Consider the following 24,884-nt stretch of genomic DNA (forward strand, 5'->3'; position numbering starts at 1 on the left):
TGGCTCCACATGCTCGTGATACTGGGAGGTCTGGGAGGTTCTGGGGTCAGGCTGGTCGGACAGAGAGGAATCCAGGGAGAAGGCCTGGTGGCTGGGAGAGAGGCTGTGGCTGCTGCTGCTGCTGGATGTAGACAGAGGGAAAGTGGAGCGGAGGCCCAGCTTGAGTCTGTTGGACAGAGGCTGGGAGATGGCCGTGGGCCAGTGGGAGATCTCTGGGTTGGAGAACGGAGAGGCAGGTAGCTGGGACAGTTTGGAGGTAATAGCCGGCACGTTAATGCCAATCCTCATGTCTATCGCTCCACTCTGAGCCGAAGCCGCGTTGGCTTCTGGGTGTCCTGACAGGATCCCTGCTGAACCGGCCGTCACCTCCTGGGGGATCAGGAGGTGCCTCTGAAGTGGAGCCGCCCCGCTGACACTGCACACCTGCATCTGGGTGTCATCCGCTAAATCCACGTCTGACACGTCCACCGGGTAGGCGCTCATCCTCTCGGGCTCAGGGCTGCTGAACAACCTTTTAGGCTCTCGGGACTTCCTCTTGAACCTCTTGTTCGTCCCTGGCACAGAAATCGCCACCGGTTCCTTGTTAATGGATGTATTCCACGTTTTACTCAGGGGATGTGGATTCTTCATTTTCCAACAGTCCGTGTGCAACAAATAAGCTGAAGTGAAACTGAAAAGTCCTCAAAACAACGTGTCTCAGCTTCACCTGCTGCAAGCAACAAACGAATTACACCAATTTACAACGTGCACATACTTCACCTGGATGAGGAGTCACTAACACTGAGACACTCAGTGCTCAGCTGCACTGACAGAAGCCGCACAGCTGTGTGTTACTTTAAATTTACCAGCAGCTCTTCTGTGGCTCCGCTCTGTCTGCATAGCAGCATCCTGAATAATCCACATTAGTACACAAAGCTGTGGAACATCTGCTGTATTCCACTCAGGCCCGTCCCATTGGACGGAGTTTTTTCCTCAGCCGTGGAGCTTTTCTTTCTGCGTGAACAGTCCGGGCCTGTGCCTTCAGAGTCGGTTACAGTGGAGCTGTCTGAGCTGGCTCCAGTCAGTCTGCATAGCAGCGCTGTGAATAACCCACACTGATACACACACACACACACACACACACACACACTGAGCACAGGCGGGCTGCAGCGGGACTGCAGCTGCTGGACGCGGGTGATGGCAGCTGTTCAGGAGCGCAGGGACACCGAGCATGTTACTGAGGAGACACTCAGAGAGACACCCGGGGACTCCATGGTGAACAGTGTCAACTTCAGCCGTGCGCCCTGCGCGTCAAGAACTTCACTGGACGTCAGGGACTAAGTGGCTCCCACCGTCCCACGCTGCCACGGCAACGACGCATCCCACCAGCAGCAGCTCCGGGGCGGCGGACACTTCTTCGTCTTCTCTACCTGATCCCTTCACTCATGCTCACTTCCCCGGGGCCACCGGCTGAGTCTTCTGAGTTGACACCCGGCAGCTCCGGGTCCGGATCCTGCGCGTCTCCGCCTGGTCTCACGCGCCAGTGAAGTGCGCGTCCTGGAGGACAGAGCAGACAGCTCGGTGCTTTACAAAGTGAAAAGAGGGGGCTCGATCTCCTCCAAGGCTGCTGGCGTCTGACTGGCTGGACCCCCCCTCCCCTCCACCACACACACACACACACACACACACACACACAAACACACGCACGCACACACACACACACCGTCGTCCACTTAGTGTTACAACAGCGCCGCCCCCTGACGTAAAGCAGGAACTCCCAGCTTCACGTTTACTGACGTCAGGGGCGGATCTAGATTGGTTTTTAATGGGGGCGGGGGGGGGGCACACTCAAACACAACATGAAAATAAACTGTCAGATACAACTATCTGTACAGTTAATTATATATATATATATACATACATACAGTATTACATATATTTAAATATAATATATTATAGTATAGTATTATAGTTTTTTCAGGAAATGCCAGTTACGCAGATTTGTATTACTTCTGAAATAATAATATTTTAAAGTGCAAATAATAAAACTTGTGATTAATTTTAGAATATATAAATACACCATAACACCACATCTACACATGAAATATTATTATTATTTTTTATATATAAAACTATTTTTTTCAGATCAGATACGGTCAGTAAAGACAAGTATCCGCTGTCTTGTGACAGCGGTGACTAATCCCACTTTGAGAGTGGCCCCTGCCACTTTCAGCTCAGTTTAACAGTTAACATACAGCCCCACCAGCCTCTTGTTAGTGAATTCTGTGCTGCTGATCTTGAATGTAGCACTAACCAGGTCACTGCCATCCCGTCTTCTTGTAATGTGAAGGGACTTGTTGGCTCCCGTCCCCTTGCTCCCTCCCTGGCTGTGGGTCCCTCTACTCCTGCTGTACTGGGATGTAGCCTGTGTGGCATTTTGTTGTCATTGGAAGAAAACCACTGTTACAGCTTCATCACCAGTCTAATCTCCAAAAAGCTTCCAGGCTGTAGCTTTCCTCGTATAAATATAAATAATGTATTCATTATTGTTATTATAAAACAGTAAGCAAGTCCCGACAGAAACGTTTCCAATGTCTTGTCAAGCTGACGTTTGGATTATCGTTCACATGTGATTGACAGACGCCTGATAAATCGGCTCCACCCTCCCTCTCCCTGAAACACAAGCAAACAACCAGCAAGCAACCTATGATAAACCCCATCAGTACATTTAGAGCATTGGTGACTCTGTAGAAGAACAACAGAACAAGCCCAAAGTTCTGAAACAGCTTTTATTTTGGATAAATGTTACTGCTCTACATATAATTTGTCTTCTGCTTGTCCTTCACACACAGAAAGAGGACAGGAATGAGCTGAACGATTACATTTAAGCACCCTTAAAAGTTAATAAATTACAGTTAGTTTGGGGCCTTTTAGAACAGAGGGTTTCATTTGGAAACAAATGCAGGATAACGGAAGGTCCACAATGACGGGATCATTAGAAAAGCATGTGTCAGTTTCGGGGGAAACTGTAACCTAAACCGAAACGTCAGGCAATACAATACAGAGCATACGCAGCACTACCCAACATATTCTAATATCAGCCTTCCCAGTTGAAGGTGAAGCGACAGGGACTCGCCTGAGGTTCCTGAGTTCTAGCTGACTGGCTGGGAGTCTCAGGTGTTTGACCTATGTACAGTTGTTACCAGCTTTAGTGTTGTTGAGGTCACCTGTGGATCACTCTCCTGTTTCAAGCAGTGTGGTTTGAAAGAGGAGCAATGGAGGCAATCCACGTCATCCTGGAACAACTGTCTCTTACAATGAAGTCTTGGCATCGCTTCCTGGGCAGTTTAATAGCCACTCACACTTTTTTTGTTTTTTTTTGTTTAATCAGCCAGGACTAGTCCCCTTGTCATAGAGTAGCACCTCTGAGAGAACTAGAACCTGGATGACTGAGGATCTCCACATTTATCAGCCAGGGCTTTATTCTGAACTTTAAACTGTTTAAGATGCTACAAACAATCCCTCCATCTCTATCTGAACTCAAAATAGTGTTTAATAAATTGGGAAACCAGCAGAGAGAAATGACAGCTCCTGATCCTGACAGAGCCACACCTCAAAAAGAAAACTGTGACGTCAATCGTTAGGTTCGTTTTCTTCAGACCTTTAGAGTTACAAGTGTTAACAGAGCTATGATTCTATGGCGGCTTTCTCTCTATTGTAGTCTGAGCCCCGAGCAGGACAGTAACACGTGATGACAACTAAGGCTCTTTGTGCACTGCAACAAGCTGCCCACGAGCAAGGCATCAGAACCCCAGCAACAAGCAGCTCCTGGCAGCCAACATGGAGACACTTGAAGGAAAAACAGAAGTGTATTCTCCTCTAACCTTTCTATTGTATGATTCATTCATAACAAAAGATGTTCATGTAAAGAAAGACTTCATCCACCATGTTAAATTCATATCATGGTTTCTCACCAACGCACGTCCAGTCATGATAAACCTTGCCATTCCCTCTCTTTTAGCTCTGGTTTTGGAATTCAAATGTGGATTGTAGCTTTTTTTTTTATGTGCTGGAAACCAGATTTATGGAAGCAGAGTTGACTGCTCTGTGTAGCTGAGTTCAACTGTAGAGGGGCTGTCACAGTCACCTGACCGTACATTAATGTAAAGATCTGCAGCTTTAACAGTGTTTTAAGTTGGTTTGGTGTCTGACAGCTCACAGTCAGATATTACTCACCTAATGTCTCCAAAATGTGTAAATGTGGCACTGTACTGTTTCTTAGCTGATCTCCGACTAGCAAGACTACTGTGACGAGGTAAGATGAGGCCAGTACTGGTTCACAATAAGATCTTCCAACAACAAATGTTCAACTTGACTGGAGTAACCTAGTGCTTCAGAGCTCCAGATGACATAGTGTAAACATAACTGTTTAAAGGTGTTCTGGAGAACTAAGACCAAGACTACGACTGTAGAACGAGCAACCAGATGTTAACATCTGACCTGAATTAAATCGACTAGAAGCAAAGAGATATTTGAATATAGAGAATACAGATGGATGTTGAACAGCATTCATGTACATGTATTCCCCTAAATAAAACAATAGGAAGTAAGGTAAAAATTGCTGTAATCCCCCTTTAACTACTTCATCAGAACCAGGGAGGTTACTGTGAAAACCTAAAGCCTATCTTCATTACTGCATGTGTTTGGGTTGCACATGAATCACATTTAAAATTTAACAGAGCAGAATGAATGTAGAGCTGATTGGATGGACTTATTGCATGTCACAACGGAGGACTTGTCAGTGAGGTCTAGTCTAGTGTTAAATTTTATGTTGGTGATGTTTCACACCTGATTCGCTCATTTAAACCAGTCCGAGGGCTCCACAGGGAGGCCATCAAGTTCCCTCCCAGCCTCAATGAAATGCTTATAACGATGCAAACACCTACAGAAGAGAGCTTTTTGCCTTAACTGTCAATAGAAAGACGGGATGGACAGGGACAGTTTGTGAAAGAAATGCCACTGAGATGGTTTCTGGCTCGACAGTCCTGCAAACTGCACTATGCTGGCAGATGAAAAACTAGAAATCTGTTTTATTGCACTACAAAGTTTACTGCGGTCGCAGCAGTGGTTACTGTGGTGACTGGCCTGTCACAGTTTCTTCTGTCTGTCACGACGGCCAGCATGTTGCCTTCAACAGGAACGGAAACGAGCAGCACCCCTGATCACATCCACCGAGAACGTCTCGCTCCCCCCCCAAAAAAGCAAGCTACGATGACGATGACAGTGAGAGGGGACACGGAGCCTCAGTCACGCCTGTGTTTCTTCTTGTAGCTGGGCCAGCGGCACACCGGGCAGCAGTGTCTGCCTCCTGCCAGCCACACCACGATGCACTGCTGGTGGAAGGCGTGGCCGCAGGGCAGAGCCATCAGCAGCTCCTCACTCACAAAGTTCTCCAGACACACCACGCACTCGGAGCACCGCAGCACATGGCAGGGCCACGCCGACCAGTCGCAGCGCTGCTGGATAGAGACGGCTTCAGGTGTGAGGCTGGCGTCCTGTGGTGCACTGTTCGCTGACGAAGAGATTCTGTTTCTATGACAACAGCAGTGACTGGAGTCCACGTTGCAGCTGTCCCGACTGCACACTGACCTCTTGTGCCTTTGGCTGCTGTGTGGAAGGGACTCTGTGCTCTCTGTGTCTGAATGTGAACTTTCTGTGTCTTCATGCTGTTGGCCACCAGGGTCACACACCCTGTGCTGACCCACGGCTCTGAACCTCCACGTTGGCAGGGCTTTAATATAGTCCATGTTTACTAATGGGCGTAGCCAGAGATCTGGGAAAGCCAAGCGCTCAAATAAGAAGTTGGGATCCTCCTCCCAGTCTGAGTGGTCGGACGGCACCTGCTGCAGCGATGCAATCGGGTGGAGCAGATAGGAAGTGTACCAGTCCCACAGACTGGCCAGCCACTCTAGGTTGGTGGTGCTGTCTTCCTGGCTCCTGATGCCGCAGCGGCGCTTCTTCTCAAAGTAGTCGACCAGCAGGCCGTGGGCCAGATAGGTGGACAGGAAGAGAGCAGGGTGGGATGAGTAGAAGGTCCAGTCAGCTCTCACCAGGCTGGCCAGTGTGGTGGTGTCAGCATAACGAAGCAGCTTCAGGCTGTAACCATACAGAGCGTCCAGATAGGGCAGCTGGAGGAGAGCCTGGAGGAGTCAGCAGACAAGGATTAGTCCTCAGCTATCATCAGATTATGCACAGAAACAAAACACACTAGTTTTCCTTATGGTCACATCATTTTAAAGATTTAACAGCAGAGTGCTGTGTGAACACTTCTTCCTGTTTTGTGTGTGTTGCACTGATCCTGAAGATGGAGCATCACTATCCAGCTGCCAGAGGCACTGCAAGGAGCTTAAACATACAAAGCCAGTGAGGTGATTTATGCCTGGTGTCTATGGAACCTAAATACAATCAGAGTCAGTCTTCACTATTTATGTTCTATTTAATGGTTACTAATGTAGTAATGTAGGTTCTGCTTTGTTTCTCTGATTCACTTTAATGGCACTGTCATTACCAGTACAACAGACCAAATAAAAGATGACTGCAGCAGACCACTCTAGTGCCAGACAACAGTACATCTGGTAAAGGAAGCCCAGTCTAAATGAGTGGGCTACACTGAATTAATGCTTAGCTCAGGCTCAGCCTATTCACAGTGGACTGAACCTTACATTCTGTATCCTCGAGGCTACACAGACAGATTTTAGTTTTTATTTTTAGACTGTATTAGTTTGAATCCATTGTTTAGGTTCTGGCTTCGGGGTTTGTTCTGTCAAAGTTTCTTTCTGAAACTGAAAACAACTGGGTTTGTGCTGTTACAGTAACAGACTCTGTGCTGAAGATGATTTCGTACCAGAACAGGAAGCCAGGACACCAGCAGGATGGAGTTGTAGGTTCCAAGTGTTCGGATCAGAACTACAAATCTTTTCACTGTTGCTCCCTGTCGATGAGAATGAACACATATTAAAAACTGATGAACAATTACCACTGAACTAAGTGAAAAGATTCTCACTCCAATACTGTGTATAAAGCCCTGAATGATGAGTATCAACAGCACAGAAGTCGTAGAAAACCTGTTACAAAAATCCCTGTATTCTGAAATTAAGCTTTTTTTTTTTTTGCTGCTGCACCAAAATAGTAAGAGGCCCACACAGTCTGTGCTCCAAGAACACCCACTCTGCACTTAGAACACTAAAATAGAGGTCTTAATGTGTCTAATGGGAAAACAAGAAGTAACCTGTGTAATGAAGAGGTCCATCCAGGCCAGCAGGTTGATGAGGACCAGGCTGAGGACAAACAGATCATTGACCTCTGGCTGGACTGAACGCAAGAAAGTATCCATAGCAGCCAGGGACAGGAACTCCCCCGTACTACAAAAAGGGAGTAGGTGAGAAGGAGAGGAGGGAAGGGGGACAGAAGGATATACTAATGGATCACAGAATGGACTATGGTATAAACAATAATCCATTATCTTTTCCATGCTTCGTCACCTGTTGCCATAGCGATAGATGCCCTCGGGCATCTTGAGGATGTAGGCGGGGCTGTGCGTCACACCAATCTCTGACAGGCTGCTGTGGTTGTCCCAGCGACGTACGTCCACAAAGATAAACTCGATCCTGCCGGTGAACTTGACCGACAGCGAGGAGAAGAAGGCGGGCGGCTGCGACAGGCGGGCGAACAGAAACATCTTGATTGGGTGGGCAGGGTCTGAGCGCCACTCCTCCGCCAGCTGCTCAGACTGATGCAGGGTTTTGATTCGATGAGCCGCATGTGAGGTCATCCAGCGGAAGATGTGTTCGGTTTCGATGCGCCGGCCGTTGTATTCTTTTAGCATGACTTTGCCTTTCGACGCTGACGTCTGAGGAACAGACATGATGAGGGTGGAGCGCTGCCAACCACGCCGGATACACGACCTGAAGGACAGAACAAAGGACCACTATGTCAGCATCACAGGCGCAGAGTATGGGGCCATCTGAGAACTGACAAGTACTAGATGCTGTTAACGAGGCTACCGCAGTGTGGACCGATTAATTAAGATTAAAGTTATAAAAAGATTTTTAACCACAGACAATAGAGTTCAATACCTTTTTATACAGTTAGAGTGGCCGGGGGATGACAGAAGACATTTAATACATTTATATATTAAATTCATGTAATTGGAATTATTTAAACCTGTTCATCTGTTCATCACTGTTGTTTTATCTCTCTTTATTCTTACCAACTAATAGAAGACAACAGAAAAACAAAAGAAATGACACAGACAAAACAACGAGAGGATCAAACAACCACAAAGACTTAAAGGACCACAAAAAACACAAGATAAAAAAAACAAAACAAAACAAAATGTGGAACCCCCACCGATGTGTCTATCCTACTTTTCACTTTACTTTCAAATAAAGGGAGAAGAATCCCAAATAAAGGGAATGATTTGTCTATTTAAAGTCCATCACTTGGAGCCATTTAGGTTTCTGATGATGTATGTTCAGGATTTATGTAAGTGTGAGTGAGATTCACCTGAACGGTTTGAATATTACCTGCTGGTTAAACTAAACAGAATTTGTGAATTTAGCTTCTAACTCAAGTACATTAACAGCAATGTACCGACAAAAACATACAGAAACATAAAGAGCAGTACGTTTCCCTTCTAGGACACTCTGCTGATGAGCGGAGCATTATCTGAGGAAGGTCCTGCTGCCCACCTGTAGTCATGAGAACAGTTGAAGGTGCCAGTTCTGATGCCAAACTGAGACACCTTCTGAACCATTTTCCCCCAGTTGGACTGACTGAGCAGAGCTTCCCGGTCCTTGGCGATGACCTGCAGGTACACAAAGGGACGTCACAGAGTCAGACAGGTGATACAGAATAACTGAACACAAAACCTCTTCTGACCGGGGAAGATGTCATACAACCCAGGTTCCAGGGGAGTTCCCGTGATGTACTACTGCACATCCATAAAGCTTGAAACAGAATGATTCAAATCAAGACAATACAGTGAGATATCCAGAGCAGGGGTCATCTTGTGATGAGCAAGGTGAATGTAGGAAAATGAGAATCGGGGAGGATGATATGATTTTCCTCTACTTTGCATTGCGATGCTCATTTCTCCCACTCCTTCTACACATTTGAATGCGTTGCTACCGAGTGCTTTTACCTGAACCAGCCAGATTCCATCTTTAGTGTCTTCCACTAACTCATAGAAGTGCATCTCTCCACTGAAGTGTGTGGTGCTGGAGTCTCCCGCCTCTGTCTGCTCCTTCTCCTTTTTGATGGCTGAGTACAGCTCCCCATGTGTCAGCTCTCCTGTGGGGAGAAATAAAAAAAATAATAACGTTACATTTTATACTGAATCATATCATAAAGGTAACACATGCTTTCCTTTGTTGATTTCATTTACAACACCTACGCCCACATGGTTGGTCCTTTGTCTGTCCTCCTTTGACCAATTTATTGTGCAGGATCTTAATGACACTGTCCTGTTAGACTAATAACTACCAGTAATGATTAATCTAACCTGATAGGGGATCTAGGAGTGTGAGGAAACATTGATACACTGTCCCAGTATATATTGTGAGACTGTATCTCAAAAACACCATCGATTTCTAATTAATTAATAGTTTGCATGCTGTCAGTTGCTATTTTGTGTTGTGTTTAAACCTCCAACCACAGTGTTGGAATCTTTTTCAGCTACAGGACTCATGTGAGGCCCCAACATAAAGATTAGGCAGAAGATTTCAGAGCACTCCGGCTCTCTCACTTACCCGATTTCTCTACCAGCTCGCTGACATCCTTCTTCTCAGCCAGCCCGGAGTATCCCAGCCCCCGGCACTCCAGGATGGTCTTCAGCTTCTTATAACTCAGAGTAACTGGATCAACCAGCTGAGTGGCGAACATACCTGTCTCATACCAAACTACTGCCTCAAAGATCCTCGCTAGCATGAACAGCACTATGAAATACAAGAGCAAGAAGAAGAGTTTGAGCCACATCTTGCTGCCGGGACAGGAGAGGCCGTCTGTGAGCACTACGCGTCCACTGCAGACAGCAGCTTCATTACGACCGTCGAGCTAACTGTTTACGCGCAGCAGTCCTGCTAACGGTGACAGCGAGCTAATTAGCTTAGCGTCGCAGGTAGGCCTGCTGATGTTATCAACCAAAAAAAAAAAAACAACAAGCAGGCCTGACGAAGCTCGACTGTCAGCAGCTCGCCCTGACGTTTCCCGCTGAAGGTGAGCCGCAGGCAAGCAGCAGGTGAGCCGCAGGTGAGCCGGAGCGCCGCCGAGCTCCAGGTGTTCCTCGCATCACAAAATAACAACACCGTCCGAGCTCTGCTCTGCTCCGATCAGCTGCTGCGCACAGGGGCTGACGTCACATCCGGCTCCACCTCGCACATGTAAACAAGCTACAAAATAAAGGTTTTCTTCAAAAGTGCAAATAAGAGTGGAAATAAAAAGTCCTGTTTTTTAAAAACACTGTATGTTTTATAAGGATTAATATAGAGCTATGATACTCATTTTCCAATAAAAGAAACTTAGATTAAAGACACATCATTTGGTCCACTGCAATACACACAGTGTCTTCAGAATGTATTGAGACCTCCTCCCTTTTTGTACACTTTGTTTTAAATTTAATTTGAAACTGATGCATGCATTTGTGTTTATACAGATGTTTGAGCACATGTATTAAAACAATATTTAAATAAAAAATGTATTAAGACTTTGTTGTGGCTCCAAATTGTGTGCAGAACCTGACGGGGCTCCACCTGTGACAAACTGATTGGGATATTGACGGGATCTAGTTTAAAAAGGCACACAGCTGTTTAAATCAGGTCCCACAGGTCAGGACATAAACCATGACATGTAGTCCAAGGAACTCTCTGTAGACCTCCACAATACACAACACCAGAGCAGGGTTTTCAGTGGAGCTCAGAGGCTTCAATCACTGGGACACTGCCTCAGTCATTTTCTAGCTTTTACCAAACAGGAGGAACTGTGGACTATATTTGGTGTTTGGGTGAGTGTTTACAGCAGCTGAATGGCATGTGGAACTAAGTCAAAATAAACTACTGTGTGTGTGTGTGTGTTCCAGCTAAATGTCCCTAGTGCAACACTAAGGCTCACTTGTGTGTTTTTAATGAACAGCGGTGGAGCTCTGTGGCTCAGAGGAATAAGACACATCAGAATGTTTCCAGTTATTTATTTTTTTTATTCCCTCACTTTACAGTTGTGAGATTTTGCACAGTGGTGTTTGGAACTGTAGCACCACTTTATTAGTGTAGATTAAGTTTAAAAATTCATAGAAAACATTCGGTGCTACTAACAACAGATTTTTAAATCAAACAGGAACAGAGTCATTAGAGGCACACTTTCACAAACTGTATAAATGTTCATACAAAAGAGTCAAGCTGCTAAAAACGTGTTTGATAAAACTGCGCTGGACAACAAACAGCCTGGTTAGTACCAAGGTCTGTGGTGTCAGTGGCACACGAACAACATGAAGGAAACAGAACACCAACATCATGGCACGGTAAACACACACACACAGTAAAACACAGTAAAACATCCCCTGCTTCAATCCATTTCTGTTTGCAGGGGAGATGTGGTCACTGTAACATCACCTGTCTGCCCCTGTTGTTTACATCCTGCCCACAGCCACAAATCTCTCTGTTGTTTTCTTTCTTCTTTGGAGCACAGTGACTCTCCCCCTGCGATGTTCATCTGACTGAATGAGGCTTTATGGACCATTTTCACAGCACAAGAGTCATTATCCTCATTCAGGCTGATATCAAGAACATTCTTCATTGCCACTGCTTTGCTTACTGAAGCCAAGCTATTGTTAACATTATTAGCTTTGGTTTTATTGCTAAAAAAAGTCAAAGTATCTGCTGAGACAACAAAAGGTAAATCAGGTAAAAGCTAAATTATTAAATGGTAGACTAGAGATTGTAGTGAGCTGTAGGAAGCAGCATCAGCGAGTTGTTGCAGGACCATCCCAGCTTTTTACATCCCAGCCAGCCTTTTTCCAAACCATGCTACTGTGTTTTAGACATTTTCAATTTGTTTTTCCAACTATTCCAGACAGACACAGACACATGGCGTCACTTTCATTGGAATGGTGAGGTCATGTTCTGCAGAAATCTGCACTCAAACGGCTTTGTCACAGTGAACTGACTGTAGAGGGTGGATACACAAACTGAACGCAGCAGGACCCTTTAGTACCTGATGGTTTGGGTCAGTTTGGACAGTTATTTAGAAATCATGCTAATGTTCATGTTCAGTCATGTAGCTCAGAATTTTAGACTAAACAGATAAAACATTCTGAATTAAAAACTGAACTACGGGAATCAGAGCTTCTTCTTTAGTCAGATTTAAAGTGCTATTGAAATGAAAATCATCAGCTGATTTGTGGTCCGGGTTCAGCTCAGGTTTGGCCACCACGCCCTCAGGGTTTGGTCAGGTTTGGACCCAAGCATGGTGCCCAGTGTCTTGGATGAAAACTGCTCACCTGGAGCACGAGCACTGGCCAAACAGTAGCCAGTATTGTGCTCTGGGGAGGCTGATCTCTTCACTGACCTCAGAAGGCTTTAATTTTTTGCCTTTTACCAATTCAGTTTTCATAATTAATTAATAAAGCTATAATGATTAAAATACTGCATTAGTTCTTGTAAATGTTTTATGGAGCTGCTGCAGCTGCTGCTTCATGATTATCAAGAGTCAACATTCTGTGTGGGGTGGCCACACTCTGGCCAGGTGTGGCCAGTGATCAATCTATCAACACATCTATGTTTATTCTGGGCAGTGAGTCCGTTTTTTTCCACACCAGCTGCCATTGACTGATTACATGGCCAGGTTTGCTTGTGGAGAGGGTTTCCTCTCCTTTCCAGTTTAGTGCCTTAATGGCCATCAATATGTTCAACACACTGCAACCCATTGACCTGGACCGTGCTTCCTAGTCTTCCCATCCCAAACTGTCCGTCTGTTCTCCTGCTCAGTGGACTAACATCAGGTATGACCACAGACACTGTTGACCTACACCGTTCTGACCTACACTTATACTTACAGCAACCAGTGCTAGATGGCAAGAGCTGAAAAATGTTTTTTGTACTTTCATTTATTAATTTTACAGGAAGAATTTTATTTTTGTATTTATTTTTCCAATATCCAATTAAAATTTAATTTAATTTAATTTAATTTACCACATCAGAATATCATACGCCTCAGTTCCCCTCATTATGATCAGTGTAAAGGAATCGTTCACATCTACCCTGTCGCTCTATTAGTTTGACTTGGCTTCCTTTCTACACAGTGGTGGAAAGAAACTAAGTACATTCGCTTAAGTACAACTTTGAGTTTTTTCTACATTGTGGGTTTTTCCATTTTCTTCATACTTCGACTACATTTCTGAGACCAACACTGTACTTTTGTTCCACAACACTTCAATAACTATAGTATCAGAGCACCCTGGCAGCCAAATAGTTACAGCTCATGCCACATAACTCTAACGTCCACAATTCCAACAGAATACTGTGTTCAATACAAACTCCAACTGAATTCAGCACTTTACTGTGGTACTGATAGTTTTACTTAAGTAAAAGTATCAGTACCACAGTATGTACTTCTTTTACCAGTGTGAAAAACTCCTTGTGTACCATAAATTAAAAGGAACCACTCTCAAACTAAACGTACCACTGCACTAAATGTTACAGCAGAAAACACAGGAACTATGAGTTGTCAGTAAGAGGCAGCGTCATCAGTAGCAAATAAGATAAGATAAAAACATATCTGAAGACTTTTAACATTTAATTTGCTCATTTGATCCGTCATCCCTCTTAGCTCTTTCTCCAATCAGTCTATGGGCTGTTTCTTATATGGACACAATGAACTATGGCACCGACTGTATTTGATTATTGAGAAAAAACTAATATTGAGATGATCCATGTTATATGGCCCTGAGTGAACAACAGTGGCTGCAGTCCAAGTCATGTCCTATTATTTAACTTTGAAAAGAAAAAAAATGGATTCAGTATGTTCTCATTCATAATGAGCAAAGGTTTATGTCACAAGCAGCCAGAACATTCTGGGTGAGCTGCAGACGGACCAACAGTACAGGTAAAGTAGTCAGTCACTCATACTAAAGTTCCATTTAGTGCTTGTTTTTCTCGTGTGACTAAATGATCTGTATCAGTATCAGATCTGTATGTGCAGCATTTCATATATTGAAATGCTGCACATACCGCATGGGGGAGTTGTTATTGCAACAACTGCACCGTGTAATATGATATAGGACCAAATAAGCCAGGCTGTTAGCATCCTTCACTGTGTGAAGTGTGCTGATCCTGAGATATCTCTGTTAGAAACACTGAAGCCTCTGGTTTCAAAGCAGCACGTTCTGGCTGAAACACCAGTGGTGGAAAGAGTGAAAAGCTGGAGCTCAGTAATGAGCTGTGTGGATGTGCCAGCTCAGACACTGATCTTATAGACCTCATATAGAGATACAGTACTTTATTGTTCCCTTTTGGACAGCTCTGTGCTGTGTCTACAGGTCATTTTAATTCTTTGTAGGAATAGCAAACTCTGCCACAATAAAGAAAAATATACTGATTTATATTATATATATTAATGCACTTAATGATATTTGCAAAAGCAATCAGAAAGTAAATCAAATATGTCTGAATTCATGATTATCAAATGTTTCACACTGCAAAATAAGATACATTTTGGAGCATACTCTACTATAAAATACAGCTACATTCTGTAGCTTTAAGCATTAAAACTTCCATTAGTGTGTCATTTGTTGTCACTTAATATTTGGTAATTCAAGCAGCTTTTACAGTAGCTACAAATTTAATATTGTTTGATGCAGTGCCTAACCTAACTATAATATCTGAGAACCTTTCTATTATTTCATTGTTGTAATGAACTGTTTTTGTCGTTTTTCATATGATATCAGTGCAATATTACAGTCTCTCTGTGTGTCCTGTCAGGTGTTTCTCCATGTGAGGGGGCAACGTGATGTATTCCTAACACTAAACCAGTCCTTTACCACCACCTAACAAAGTGAAACTAGAGGCCTGAGTGTTCCTTCCACATGTAGAAACCTTCCACTACATTGTTACAGTTAGAATAGTTTGGGTGCACCCGAGAACACCTGCAGCTTGTGGAGCTGGAGCTGTTTCCAGGGTCCAATCACTAGTCCTGGTGCTGTAACACGGAAGAAAGGTCTTCAGCCTGCTACAGCTAGTGCAGATTGGGATACTTCAGGCAGAATCTGTCGAATGCATCGTATATGGCCTGTCTGGAAATAAAACAGATGTACATGCAAATCCACTTTGCACTGGTTTTCAGCAATTCCATTGAGTATTGTTATAATTTGAGGACTGGGTGTCAAGATTCAAGTCAAAATGCTACACCTTGTGCACCAAGTCCCAAATAAGCTCATTAATTTACATTTCGCACAGCATCTGATATTAGTGAAGTTAGTGGTTTACCTGAAGACATTCTGTTTAAACAGATATGCACTTATGTGTCCTCCGTTAAGATATCGGACTTCACATTCAGGCCAGATCTCTTGCAGACTAAGGACCCCAGTGCGAGGGATATAGGCATCCTCTTTGGCCTGGACCCCGATGATGAGGCTGGTGTCTACAGGGACTAGGAAAGAGAACATCTTGTTTATCTGAGCTCTTTCTCTACAAATGTCAACCCTGCAGTCAGAAACCTGGGTGTCATATTTCACTGTGACCATTTGTTTGATAAACCAGTCATAGAAATAATTCTGCTGTGTTTGTATCAGAGAAGCAGAAAAAACATGAAGACAATATTTGGACTTTTCTGTCAACCTGATCATACATGCTTCAGATCATCTCACTTTTATTTTAATTATTGTAACTCACACTGTATTTGTGGCTGAGACTAATAAACTCCTGAAGCGCGTGCACACACACACACACACACACACACACACACACACACACACACACACACACACACACACACACACACACACACACACACACACAGAGAATCTGCTTTCATGAGCTCCTGTCTGTGAGCACCTTAAAAACTCACCAGAGAAGTTGGCCATGTGTGTGCATTCATCCATCACTCCCTTCATGAAACTTATAGACTCTCTGTGTAGTGACGGTCGACTGTATTTGGTGGAATCAGTATTCTTCCCACGTGGTGTGTTGTCTCGTGGTGTGTTGTCTGCATGAAAGCTTCTGAGAAAACAAAAGTGCTTGGATGAAATGTTATTGTACATTTCATATCACACAGTTTATAGCTGTTTCACTAAGCTGCACTGTTTGTGGATCTTTCTGATGCTGTTCTCTGTTAACTACTGCATTTTACTTATCAACGCTGTCTCAGTTTGAGTCTTACTACTCAGGACGGGTTGTATATGTATCTGATCTTAAAGCAAACTCCTCTGGGAGAATCCACTCACTTTACCAGTGCCATGTTTAGAGTGTGTTTTCAGTTCTAGCATATTGAAAAAAGTTACATGTGCATTTTAGAGCGAAAGCAGATGCTACAAATGTGAGAGGGATATTTGATAAAACACTGTAGAAGACATGTCAAAGTGAACTTAATTTGTTTACCTTTGTAGAGAGTCCAAGCTCTGCCCATGGCTGTTGACATGTGATGACAATAAATGATGTAATCTGTCTCCAGCCCCACCCTCTTCAGGGTCAACCAGCAGGCCTCGTCTAGTCTCAGCTTCCTCTCCAGACAGACCCAGCAGATGCTCTAAAGAGTCCACCTGCTTGACAGGTTCTGGACTCATTTTAAAGGAATCAGCCTGATACATGTGGACACACATCTAATATTAGTCATTTGTTTCTTCAACATAACAAGCATCAGCTAACAACAGTGCTAATGTTGCTAGCATTAGCAAACCCAGCAGACTAAAGACCATAACTTTGCATAAAGAAACACTAAAGAATCACTTTTCAAATTGAATTGTAACACGTGTATCTTGATACGTATTGTATCACCACATTCTCGCTGACACACAAATTTAGTTCCAAAAGAGTATGAATAATTGATCTTCAAATGCTGGAGGATAACATACCCCACAGTACTCCAGTAGCTTAATAATCTCCTCTTCATACACTGAGTTAATGGCATACTGCTTCTCCAGCTCTGTCCAGTTCACTGCTTTACTCAGAACACCCTACACAAAAAATAAAGGTTCAAGTTTAAAGCCCTCTACACAACTGATTATTAAAAACATTTCATTTGAAGCAATTCTTTTTACATTAAAGGGCAAGTTACAAAATGTCCTTTAGTGACATTTAGGTGAAACAATCAGTGCCAGAGCAGATATGATATACCGATTAGTAAGAAAACCAGGAATCAGTTCCCTTCTGTGATAACATCACTACACAGACTATCTGCACTATAACAAGAGGATCATTAGTGCTAATACAATTCAGCCTCATTGTGGGACTCATTATCATTGTTTAGACTGAATTCATTATGGTTCATTTAAAGTAGCTTAATTTAGAGACACAGAAAACAGCCACACTGTGGATTTTTATTTTTAGGCTCAGGGCAAACATGCTGGAGCTGTTAATGAGGTAGCAGTAATAAAATGTTTAACCTAGCATTAAAACAATGACAAACTTTTAATTAGCTAAGTCTGTATAATAACGTCTCAGTCTTGTGTTAACTGATAAATTGGGGCGGTATATTTGCATCTCTGGACACATTTTTACAGCCGTTTTGTTGTACAACATTTTTTATTTTGGGCCGAGTATTTACTTGGCTAGTAGTGGTTTTAGGCACTGGTAGATACACTGAATTAAAGAGAAGCCTGGGAATGGTTGGTGTTGGCTGGTACTTGTCCGGGAAAAAGTCCAGGGCATTTTGTTAATGTCAGTCCAGCTCTGGATCTATGTCAGGTAGAAAGAGTGTGTTACCGTGGTGAAGACGCTCGAGGCAGTGGACCAGGACAAACAGGGAATCAGTGGGATAGGCTTCGGCCAGTTAGTAACTGCCAAAGAGGACATCTGGACACAAAGACAACAACAGACTAATGAAATCAGATCTTTGCAGGGGATTTATGCAAAGTTTATTTTGGACTCAGTTGTATTTGTATGGAAGCTAAACTTCAACATTTATTTTTTGTTCATAGAGTAATTGTGCAAGATGTCAAGCATTTCATTCAGGTGAACAGTATATTAGAGTGTAATATACAGTAAAAGGTTTAATAAAAGAAAAACTGCTTCAACAAAGGGAATGACAGAATGCTGGTTTGCAGACTCACATATCCTCCCATGGAGATGCCAGTCATTCCCAGTGGCCAGTATCCTTCTCTCTCGAGCCAACGGAGAAGCACTGTGGACTCCAGGATCAAAGCCCCTCCCATCACAAACAGGTCTGACACGTTCTTTAAACTCGACCGCCTAAAATACTCAAAAATAGGGCCCCTGTTTACTATAACACTAAATTCATCGCAGCTTTAAATCTGCCTTCATAATAAACTATCATCCTTTATAGTTCTGCCAAGTGACTCTGAGACATGAATGAACAGTCATGAGGGAAAAAAAGCAGCAACAATCAACAATTATATAATATGTATTAAATTAGTATCCAAAAGTGTTAAGCACTAAAATCTAATGTATTATCATATAACAAAGAAAAACAAAACTGTCACGTGAGGAAGTGGAACCAGAGAATGTTTGGCATATATCCAATACGTTTGTAGCCATCAAATGCAAACTAAACATTGTTTGCAGGACCTCCCTCATACCATCTTCTTCTGCAATCGCTGTTTTAGAACTTTGAAGCTCACTTTTGACTGAATTAAAAAAACCTAATCATATGTGAAATTGGTAATCAAGCAATCAAGCAATTGATCAAGTCACTAATGTAAGATGGAGAGTTAACTTACAGTTGGTCTTTGGGTTTACGGTAGCCATGTAAAAAATATAAGTCAAGGAATAAAATGATGTTGACAGATGGCAGACAGATCAGATACAGTAAAGACACAAACCAAACACATGATTGATACAAACACCTACTGTCCTTATCAATATTACAATAAGTTTATAAAAGCATCAGCAGCAATAACCTTCATACTAGCGTAGGTATTCAAATTACACACGCTAAAGATGATGATAGACACACCCTGATGATGTCATCAAGATGACCTATGAACAAGTGATGTGTGATTTGAAAGAAGTTTTTTTACCAGGTGGAGCGATATCATGCAACATGAAATGTTTCTCATTTATTTCCTTAAATCTCTACAGCACCTGAAAGCAGCAGGACATGTTGATAAATCTGCAGCTTCTAATTGGCGCAGAGACAATACACGCACTTCTCAACTGGGTCTACCTTCATTAAGTCACGTGGAAATGACACAAGGATGCAACAGAATTTCACATTTCTACATTTGTTAAACTAATTATTTGCTCATGAAAACTACGGTATACAGAACAACTTCCAGAATAGTATTGTAACAGAGACAGAGTCTGCTGGGGGCTTTAAAAAACAGTTTTGAAGGGAAATGAACAAAAAAAAAAAAAGAGGAAACAGATGTGAGAGGTCAACAGAAGGATATAATAAGGGTTCTCCAGCAGCAGTGAGGCCATTCCTGCCTCCTTGATCATCGGCCTGGCCATCAAGGTCCGCCGACGCCAGAAAAACTACAAACACACAAACATAAATATGAAGAATTGGGAAGTTGACAGAAAAAAATAGCAAGTTAACAGCATGTTCTGTGGAGGCGGCTGTGTGGGTACAGGTTATATTGATGTTAAAAAGGTTAAGAGCCTCACGTGGTCTCCAGTCCCTGCCAAGTGGATACATACTGGTCTGTTCTTCTTCCATCTCTTAGGAACTATAAACTGGAACCTGAAATAACACACGTGCTGTGAGGGCTCAGCCGGAAACCACAGCACACAAACGCATCACGACGGTCAGTGTGTGAACACCCAACAGACAGACAATAGATTTATGTTTTTATTGTTCATTCTGCTGAGACAATGCGCAACACCTACACTTTAGTCATTTATTTTGTATTGTCTTTCTACTGAATTCACTACATTAGCACTAAGCCTATTGCTGTGCTACTTTTGATTGCTTATTTATGCTTTTTAGGGCACACTTTAACCTCTATTGGATAACTAGACCGTAGCAAGACAGACAGGAAACATGGGGAGAGAGAATGGGAACATGATATGGAACAAAGGGCCCCGACCGGACAGACCAGGGGTTGCTCCTATTAAAGTATGCTTTAATATCTATTCTTATCAGCTGTTGTGACACCTCGACATCAGCAGAAGAATAGCTGGAAGGCATCATGTTGTGTACCTGGCATTGACAGCCTCTGGTGGCAGGATTCCAGGAACCAAGTGCTCCAGGGGAGAGATGAAGAAGCCCTCGTGAATCTGACAATCAGAGTGGTCCTCTGTCTAGACACAAAGGCACAAACTAACACATATCTGTGACAAGACAAAATAGTAATTGCACACTACTGGGCACAAGCAGTACCTTATTTATGTAGACTGGATAGTTCTCAGGCACCAGAAACCTGCACTTTTCTCTATTTCCAATGATCTTACGAAATTCAAAGATTCTGCAAATCAAAAACATGGAAGAGCATAAATTTAACATCTGAACAGATCCTTCAGTTTCTCCACTGATTTCACACCACTTACTGGCCTATGGGACTTCATGTTACTGATATCTTGACTGTTACAAAGCATTTGATGTTAATCAAAACATCATGTTTTTCTCTATAACTAAAATGTTTTCTCATCTCTCTCAGTGTCAATAGCTACTTTTACCTCTTTCAATGTGTCATTTACAAAGTACTCTGAGAAAATATCTCATAGATCTTATATAGGTCTTAGACGTGTTATTGACTATTGCCAATACACATCCCTAGTGTGGAAATCTTCTGAAGCTGCAGTAAATTGGGTACAAATAACGCAAATAGGACAATTCTTCCTCTTGGAGACATCATACATACTGAAAAACTGTATAGAATTACAAACGCAGACAGTAAAGATGAATGGAAAGGGCCTGCCAACCTAATTTGTGTTGTGTGTAAAACAAAAATGCTTTTGGACATAGTAACTGTAATAACAGCTTCAGGTAATAAACTAATACTTCACACACATACTTGGAATCTGATAACATTCATCCTGACCTATTTAGTGTGAGAGCTGAGCAACAGTTCTCACACTATTGTTATCTTTGATCTTTATTATTATACCGCCTGTTTCTTCTGTTGTTAACTAGTCCTCAACACTTTCTCGTAGAAGTTTCATTCAACTTTCTAACAGTGTGTCTTTCTTAGGCGACCCAAACTATTACTTTTTACATTTTCAAGTTTCTATTTTATTCAACTTTTTTCATTTTTCTTTTTATTAGCACTCTATGAGAGTCATACTTCAACTTCAACTACTATGACAGTAGATGTCAGGACTACCCCTTCAGCCCCTCGATTCATCGTACCATGACTCGGCATTTTATTTGCTTTGGTTCCTCATGAACTTTTCTTTATTATTTATGTATTAATGATTTCATACAGGCGCTGCACACTTCTCTACCTAAAAGTCAACTTTCACAATAAGAGTCCTGTTTTCACAATAAAAGCTCGCATGCCTGAAATCTAAAAGACAAGACTTAAAGTGGCTTGATTATTCAAAATATTAGCACCAATTAGCATAATGATAGCATATTAATTTTTAAACTAAAAGCATATGAAATGTTAAAATTCCTGTTACTCTTTCATTTTTGTTTCTCCTATCATTTACTGTCTACTTCTTGTTTTTCATTTGAATTCTTCTTGTTTTATTTCACCTTCTTTGTAGCAATCTTTTTTTTTTTTTTTTTTAACTGCTTTTTCTATCCTTCATTTTCATCTTTTCGGACAGATCAGCTCTCCCACATAATTTCTTCAGAAATTGCTTTCTCTACTTTTTATTGTACAGTTATTCAAGAACACTCGCCTCACCTGTATTGCAAATGTTGTGTTTTAAGCAGTTTGCACTGCTATACCACAAAATTTCCCACTGTATATTGTTGTGTTCTCTGTATTCAGTACCTCTTGAGGTCTTCAGGCTTCCCCCACCCTCCAATGAAGAGTTTGGTGAGGAGCAGCCTTCTGTAAAATTTATCCAATCGGCTTACACCCATGGACCAACACCTGGCATCTGCACACAGAGACACAAACTTCAGTCAGACTCTGTAGAAAATACTTTGGTTATATCATCTAGCATCTGTTTTCTAACTATCACTGCCTTCCCCTGCCCACTGTTTTGGTGTCATTTAGGTTTGTGTGCAGCCTTGTGGAACAGACTTTATGTTGGTCTGAAAAATCTTTATTCAAAGATACATTAACAAATGTCAGGGGGGAAAACGTAAGTTCTGCAGGACAAAATACTTTACAGACGGTCCCTAAGTTTAACTCGTCATTGTCCCTGTCAACTGTCAATTCTAGCAAGGTTTCCGGACACCCCACACCAACACCAGATCGAATGGTAAAAATATCAGTAAAGCTTTAGTCTGGAATGCACAAAAAAAAAAAAAATCTACTGGAAACTGAAAAATGAATCACTCAAATTTCAAAGTCAAAGAGTTTTAACAGCACGTTTTTTTCTAGACTGTATCCAGCCAGATCTAAACTTTTTGTTGAGGCATTCAAACCCAGTAAATGCAGTTTATTATCTCTGTCATGGACCGAGCTGTGTAACGTTAACTAGCTAACTAAGATTATGGCTTGAAGAACGATGCTTTGACATTTGACATAACGTTACTGTACGTTAAACAGGTGAAACAATGCCAATGATAGTACTTACGATGATAAAGTGTAAGCTTTTTAACAGTTACATTCTGTCCCTCTTTCAGTTTGGTATGTAGGAATATGAAAACAATGGCATTATAGCCCACATACCCAACTTTTGTTAACCTGTTGTCTGAAGTTCAACTTATACTGTAGTTAGCTAACATAGCTAACTTAGCTTTGTTCATTCATTACAAGCCAGGTAAGACAACAGACAGCTGAACAGCGAGACAGATACACAATAGACAGAAACAGTAACACTAATGTTACTCTACCTCCCACTGTACAGAGACAATTTCTATCCTCTTTAGGGATGAAGTCACACACCAGGCTAACAGCTACTGTCCTGAAGAGGACGACTGCTTGTGCCCGCACGTCTGTCAGGCTGCTAGTGGCTGTGTTTCTTCTTCGTTGTTTTGGCAGACTTTACAAAGTAATGGCGACTTGCTGCCCCCTCAGGTTAGTGTGGGTATAACCATTCTTTGTATATGGAGCTGAACTATTGTCGATAAATCAACCCAATAAAAAATTAATTAAACACATATGAAATCATTTATATAGTGACTCAAAAAACAATCAAACAATAAATAACAATAAATTAAACAAAAACATACATTTAATATTATTATTGTTGTTGTTATTTGTTAGGATAATTTGTTAATTGTTGAGTTTTATTTCTGATGTGATGTTTTATTACTTTCATCTGACATACAAAAACTTCCATGAATAGGGTATAATGAGGAGGTTAAACATATTTTGTGTACACAAATTTTTCTTTTTCTTTAGCAACAAAGTTTTAAATCTAACCTAAACGGCAGCAGAGCTCATGACAGCACAATCAGTCCCCTGCAGGTCTTAACTGCCTTTTACCACAGTCATTGTTCAGATTTCTGATCAAATCACATAGACCCATGTGATATGGAGTTTTATAGGTCATTTAGCAGTTACCCTCTGTGCCACCTTGGTAATCCAGACCTAGTTGGTAGAGTTATATCTTACTAGGAGATGTGAGTAACATTTTAGCTGGAAAAGCCTCGTCATCCATCTTCTTTCTCTCTCCACGTTCAAAAACACAGATGACTCAGTGTCGCCTCTATTGTCAATCATGATGGCTCCATTTAGTCTCAGTTAAAGATTGTATGGGAGCACACTAGTATGCCTCATTACTGCAACGTCCCCGGTTCAATTCTGACTGGATGACGTTTGTTGCATGTCATATTAGAAGAATGTTTACACTTTTTCTTAACAGCAAAGGGTGCTGGGAAGTATAAGCACCACTTATAATCCTTAAAATTGGACAATGAAGTAAACAATCTATTGGATATTTAGTCACCTAAACTCACAAATGACTATAGATGTTAATTATACTGTTTAGACAACTAAGACCCATTTTCACTGTAAGAATGTTTCCCGGGACCAGGAACATTTTGAGGAACCACAGCTGCGTATATATGCTGTAGATAATAATAATAATATGTGGCTCAAGTTCCACTACCTGAATTTCCACCAAAGGAACCTGAGTCTAAATTTTGTTCAGATGCAGCAGTTCTACAGCACATCCCAAAACTGTCCCATGGGTCAGGGTTGTACTTTCTCAAGGTCTGCACATGGCGTTGTTTTGTGTATAATGAAGTAAAAATAGTTTCAGACCTCAGCCTTTTTGAAGGCCAGAAGTCCGGATTTTTTTCTGTCTACCTGTGTAAGCCAATTCCAAGAGTGTCTGTACTACGAAAAACATGCCAGACCACTAAAACGGATGGCACTGTAGGGTTGTAGACTTTATTTCATCATTCTTGACACAGCTTGTGAGAAGAGGTTGCATATACTGTCTTTACTTGTTCATGTTCACCCAAACAACAAAGCAGCTCTTCTTGTTGTCTCCACCATGTTTTGTAGTGCACATATGTAAAGTCATTAAAAAAATAAAAAAAATAATTTGAGGAGAAGAGTGTATGTCTGTATAGGGGCCGCAGAGCACAGTATGACTTCTGTTACTTCTACCCAAAAAAAAATTCAAACTTTTTTTTTTTTTACAGTGCACATTGTTTAATCAGTCTCTTTA

At 42.1% G+C, this 24,884-nt stretch overlaps 3 protein-coding genes across 3 annotated transcripts in view; all 3 read right to left on the reverse strand.

Moving 5' to 3' along the window:
* Positions 1 to 1,623, reverse strand: part of atoh8 (atonal bHLH transcription factor 8) — a 6,899-nt gene extending 5,276 nt beyond the window's left edge. The window contains exon 1 of the mRNA XM_026358188.1: positions 1 to 1,623. This exon is cut by the window's left edge and continues 18 nt beyond it. Coding sequence (XP_026213973.1) covers positions 1 to 630 — 630 coding nt within the window. The 5' untranslated portion in view covers positions 631 to 1,623.
* A 1,131-nt stretch (positions 1,624 to 2,754) lies between these two features.
* rnf103 (ring finger protein 103) lies at positions 2,755 to 10,379 on the reverse strand. Its single transcript, XM_026358186.1, has 7 exons — positions 9,789 to 10,379; positions 9,182 to 9,330; positions 8,730 to 8,845; positions 7,521 to 7,943; positions 7,268 to 7,400; positions 6,884 to 6,970; positions 2,755 to 6,179 (listed from the first exon to the last, which is right to left on the reverse strand). The coding sequence occupies exons 1-7, from the start codon at positions 10,012 to 10,014 to the stop codon at positions 5,283 to 5,285; spliced, it is 2,031 nt and encodes a 676-aa protein (XP_026213971.1). The 5' UTR covers positions 10,015 to 10,379; the 3' UTR covers positions 2,755 to 5,282.
* An 838-nt stretch (positions 10,380 to 11,217) lies between these two features.
* Positions 11,218 to 24,835, reverse strand: abhd18 (abhydrolase domain containing 18). Its single transcript, XM_026357875.1, has 14 exons — positions 23,098 to 24,835; positions 22,085 to 22,193; positions 20,524 to 20,608; positions 20,344 to 20,444; positions 19,809 to 19,884; positions 19,592 to 19,676; positions 18,920 to 18,947; positions 18,293 to 18,431; positions 17,946 to 18,035; positions 17,096 to 17,197; positions 16,623 to 16,822; positions 16,093 to 16,244; positions 15,513 to 15,675; positions 11,218 to 15,319 (listed from the first exon to the last, which is right to left on the reverse strand). Exons 2-14 carry the CDS (start codon positions 22,174 to 22,176, stop codon positions 15,262 to 15,264), a joined length of 1,371 nt encoding a protein of 456 aa, XP_026213660.1. The 5' UTR covers positions 22,177 to 22,193; positions 23,098 to 24,835; the 3' UTR covers positions 11,218 to 15,261.
* Between the last annotated feature and the right edge of the window lie 49 nt (positions 24,836 to 24,884).

Source organism: Anabas testudineus, chromosome 10 (assembly GCF_900324465.2).
Source record: "Anabas testudineus chromosome 10, fAnaTes1.2, whole genome shotgun sequence".
In the NCBI taxonomy this organism is placed as follows: Eukaryota; Metazoa; Chordata; class Actinopteri; order Anabantiformes; family Anabantidae; genus Anabas; species Anabas testudineus.

Coding starts and splice junctions, on each gene's coding strand:
- rnf103 (XM_026358186.1), bottom strand. CDS start 10,014: ATGTGGCTCAAACTCTTCTTCTTGCTCTTGTATTTCATAGTGCTGTTC. Junction 8,846..9,181: donor ATGGAATCTGGCTGGTTCAG/GTAAAAGCACTC, acceptor GTGTACCTGCAG/GTCATCGCCAAGGACCGGGA. Junction 6,180..6,883: donor TGTCCTGGCTTCCTGTTCTG/GTACGAAATCAT, acceptor TGACTCCTCCAG/GCTCTCCTCCAGCTGCCCTA.
- abhd18 (XM_026357875.1), bottom strand. CDS start 22,176: ATGGGTGTAAGCCGATTGGATAAATTTTACAGAAGGCTGCTCCTCACC. Junction 20,445..20,523: donor ATCCAGTCTACATAAATAAG/GTACTGCTTGTG, acceptor CTTTGTGTCTAG/ACAGAGGACCACTCTGATTG. Junction 15,320..15,512: donor TTTAAACAGAATGTCTTCAG/GTAAACCACTAA, acceptor TTTTATTTCCAG/ACAGGCCATATACGATGCAT.